The sequence below is a fragment of the Ceratotherium simum genome, chromosome 29 (assembly GCF_057802395.1).
Source record: "Ceratotherium simum simum isolate JZ-2026a chromosome 29, ASM5780239v1, whole genome shotgun sequence".
NCBI lineage: Eukaryota > Metazoa > Chordata > Mammalia > Perissodactyla > Rhinocerotidae > Ceratotherium > Ceratotherium simum.
Window position 1 is genome coordinate 13616517 of NC_141928.1, and position 4179 is coordinate 13620695.

At 41.5% G+C, this 4179-nt stretch overlaps 1 protein-coding gene across 1 annotated transcript; it reads left to right on the plus strand.

The window, feature by feature from the left end:
• Window positions 1–474: 474 nt before the first annotated feature.
• On the plus strand, window positions 475–1416 carry LOC101395397 (olfactory receptor 1J1-like). Its single transcript, XM_004423749.1, has one exon. The coding sequence runs from the start codon at window positions 475–477 to the stop codon at window positions 1414–1416; it is 942 nt and encodes a 313-aa protein (XP_004423806.1).
• Window positions 1417–4179: the final 2763 nt, after the last annotated feature.

Genomic DNA, 4179 nt, shown 5'->3' on the forward strand with positions numbered 1-4179 from the left:
GTTTTGCTTCCAGAGACTAAATTCTGGAGTCAAAATGCTTGGGTCCCAAATGCCAGATTCTCTTCTTCTTACCTCAGTGGCTGTGAGACTGTCCGCCTCAGCTATCCCGTCTGAAAGTGGAAATAATAACAATACCTACGTAGCTCATATACTTAAGACTGCTGAGTCAGTTACGACGTGTAAGCTATTATAACAGTGAATCAGGACAATGTTTAATAAACATTAACTGTTAATATTCTCATTTACAGAGACTGGGACCAAATTGAGAAAGAAAGTGGCTGTATATCCTAAACCTACACTTTTTCTAATTATCCAGCAAAATATGCATCAAACGTAAGAAAATATGGATGAAGACATTCCCTAAATCAAAACAATATCTCTATTATGCTATGCCGTAATGATAAATTTTTTATCCAGAGATATTTCTTTCCCCTTTAATTTTTCCCACCAGTCCCCTCCAGCTAATACACCAGTATGAGGAGGGGGAACCAGAGTAGTGTGTCTGAGTTCCTCCTGCTGGGGTTCCCCATCTGGCCAGAGCATCAGGGCGTGTTCTTTGCCCTGTTCCTGGGCATGTACCTGACCACAGTGCTGGGGAACCTGCTCATCATCCTGCTCATCAGGCTAGACTCTTGCCTTCACACCCCCATGTACTTCTTCCTCAGCCACTTGGCCTTTACTGATATTATTTTCTCGTCTGTCATCATCCCTACAATGCTGATGAACATGCAGACTAAGTACAAATCCATTCCCTATGCAGGGTGCATTTCACAGACATATTTTTTCATATTCTTTGCTGATTTGGACAGTTTCCTCATCACTTCAATGGCCTATGACAGGTATGTGGCCATCTGTCAACCTCTCCATTATACCACCATCATGAGTCAGAGCGTTTGTGTCATGCTGGTGGCCGGGTCCTGGTTCATTGCCTGTGCTTGCGCTCTTTTGCACACCCTCCTCCTGGCCCGGCTGTCCTTCTGTGCTGACCACACTGTCCCCCACTTCTTCTGTGACCTTGCTGCCCTGCTCAAATTGTCCTGCTCAGACACTTCCCACAACCAATTGGTAATCTTTACTGTGGGATTAACAGCCATTATGCTTCCATTCTTATGCATCCTGGTTTCTTATGGCAATATTGGGGCAACCATCCTCCGGGTTCCCTCTATGCAGGGCATCTGCAAAGCCTTGTCCACTTGTGGATCTCATCTCTCAGTAGTGACTCTCTACTATGGGACAATTATTGGTCTATATTTTCTTCCTTCATCTAACAACACCAACGACAATAACGTGATTGCTTCATTGACGTACACTGTGGTCACTCCCATGTTGAACCCCTTCATTTACAGCCTGAGAAATAAAGACATGAAAGGGGCCTTGAGAAAACTCTTGACTAAGAAAACAAATTCTTGTAAATGATACTTACGTTTCTTTTAAAACACCCATATGATCTTATTTCTGTAAATACAAATTATTGAAAGTATAGCTAACGTGTCCTCCTTCCACAGCTGTTACTCGGAAATATTTGTTGACATTATTCTTGTACCTGTTAAGGGGACATACTTTATAGGACTTAACTTGCCCCTTTCTTGGATAATGGGGGTTGTAAAATACTTTGAGGACGCTATGAGGTCACTTTGGCTGGTATCATTGAGTGGAAGTCATCATGGCTGGCCCTTCTTCAAATATTAAATTTGTTATAACATGTGCTTGGCCTTTCAAATCTCCGTTTCTAAAGAATTTTCTGTTTTGGTAACAATATGGCTTCTCCTTCACCCAGGCACCCAGGCATCCAGGGACCCCGAGCCCTTCTAGAACTTTCAGGGAGAACATATTACATTTTACTCTCCTTACATAATAATTAACACACCACTTTCTTTTCCTTCAAACACATCAGATATTCAGCAACAAAATAATTGTCACCCACATTGTCTCAGGTACTGGTTGAAGAGCTTAATATGCATTAAAATCGTTTACTTTAATCCTGACGACAACCCTAGAGATATTTTGGGAAAACTCAGGCTCATAGAAGTGAAGAATGCCTTAAAATCACAGTTAGTGAAAGGAAGATTTCAATATTGGCTGTCTGACCCCAGAGCGATTCAGCCAACAACTATAATTGCTTACATGGAACTCTGTGTCCTTAGGCAGAATAATTACTTCGGCCTAGTGGCAGAGGATATGAACAACTTCCCAGAGAAAGTGTTGCTTTACCTGAGGCTTGCCAAATCAGAATTATCCAGACACACAAAGTTCTATCTTGTCCTGATGACCACAGGAAGGGAGCAGTATGTGTCAGGATGTTAAACTGGAAATTTCAGCTGAGGTACCCAGATTTGATATACACCAGACACCAAAGTGAATGTTAAGACACAAAATGAAGATGCTTATAGGAAATGCCCAATAATCAATTCATAACTCGTGAACTTCTCCACCTAGATGTGGATCTAAAAAGTGCTAAGAGCTGGAGAGGAGAGGTTCTTGTAAAGAGGTTTCTCTTTGCGACAGCTTCACAGTGAACCCCAAATCGTCCCAATGGACGGGGGGTGCTTTCCTCCTCACCTCAAGCTTAGCGGGAGAACCTCCAAAACAACCATTTAAAGAGTTTGATATACTTCCCATTTTTTTATGAGAATGAGAGCAATAGAAAAGATGAAATGGGAGGGGAGAGGGAGTTGGAATTATAGAACAGAATTATGTTTGGGAAATACTTTCACATCCCTTCATCATGAGGCAATAAAAGCAAAAATGTTTCCTACGGACCACAAGTGGGTTATGTGAGAGAGAGCAGTAGTATGCAGCCATTTTCAATTTTTCGTAAGAAGTCCTCTTACTAAGTCTAGGAAACTGCAAGAGAGAATAAGAGATCTGTAAAGAATGTACCACCACAAACAGGGGCCATGAGGAGAAGCATTCACAGGAAGAAATATCCTTCACTCATATCACAAAGGATGTATGGGAAGGCAGTCTGGAATCTCTGAATATCCCCTGGCCTAGACATGACAACAAGAGAATGAGTCGGTTTTAACCATCATGCAGGCCAAGGGATGTCAAAACGTTTTAATATGGTGGCAACCAAAGAAGCATATTATTGTCATCTCTTTTTCATTCTTCCTTCCATACTACTTCCCCAGAAGGTGGGTTTAGCAAATGCCCCTAGACTTGACAAAAATGAAGGAAAAGGAGATAATATACCATTATTACTCCTTTCTGGACCTCAGACGCTTGCCTACAGCCAGATACAACGAGGGAAAGGGAAATTTAACTACAGAATTGAGATGGTGCTTGCGTTAGAATGTAATCTTTACCCTTTCTAATAACTAAGGGTTAGAAGAGAAATTATGGGGTCCATAAGAGTTTTTGTTCAGCGGAAGAGGAAAACAATCCTCAACTAAATAAATTTTGAAAGAATAACAGGAAAAAATTACATCTCCTGAGAAGTATTTGTTCAACATTTCAGGTATTAACTGTGGTATACTGGATTATTTAAAAGAAACATTTACTCTTTCCTCCTCACCTCCATGACAGGAATATACTTTCCCACTCCACTGGTGTTAGGCTTGTCCTTGTGACATAAGGGCTTTATCGTACCCCTATGTATCAGTTAGATCTTGCCACAAAAATGCTGGGTAACAAATGACCACAAAATCTCAGCAGCATTGAACAATAACCATTTTGTTACTTATGAATCTGAGGATTGTTTGAGGCTTAGCTGATCTAGCTTGGGGCTTGGCTTATCTAGCTTGGGATGGTGGTTTTTCTTGACTTGGCTGCTCTCACTCATGCTTCTGTGGCCAGCTGCAGGTTAGCTGATCTAAAACGGGCTCATCTTGGGTGGCTGTGTCCCATGTATCCCTCGTTCTGTTCCCGGGACTTGCATGTGGGCACTCTCTCAACCTCCTACCCAATCCCCTTTTCTTGTCCTTATCTCCTATACTAGATTGTCTGTTGTTAACTTAGCATCATCATCACCCACTTCTATGGCTTCCCCTGCATTGTAGTGTGAGGCTGTAAGCTACATTTTCCAGATTTTTCTTTTCTGTATTTTTCATGTTTAATGTTTTCCAATGAGAGGAACTCATGAGAGATTTAGAAGGAAGAAGAAGAGAAGCCATTACTCTCTGGAGGTAATTATAGCCAGAAATATAGGCAGATGTGAGATTCACAGTAGTTTCCCAATGA

What these genes read in the sequence shown, in the direction of transcription:
- LOC101395397 (XM_004423749.1), top strand. Translation starts at nt 475, where the DNA reads ATGAGGAGGGGGAACCAGAGTAGTGTGTCTGAGTTCCTCCTGCTGGGG.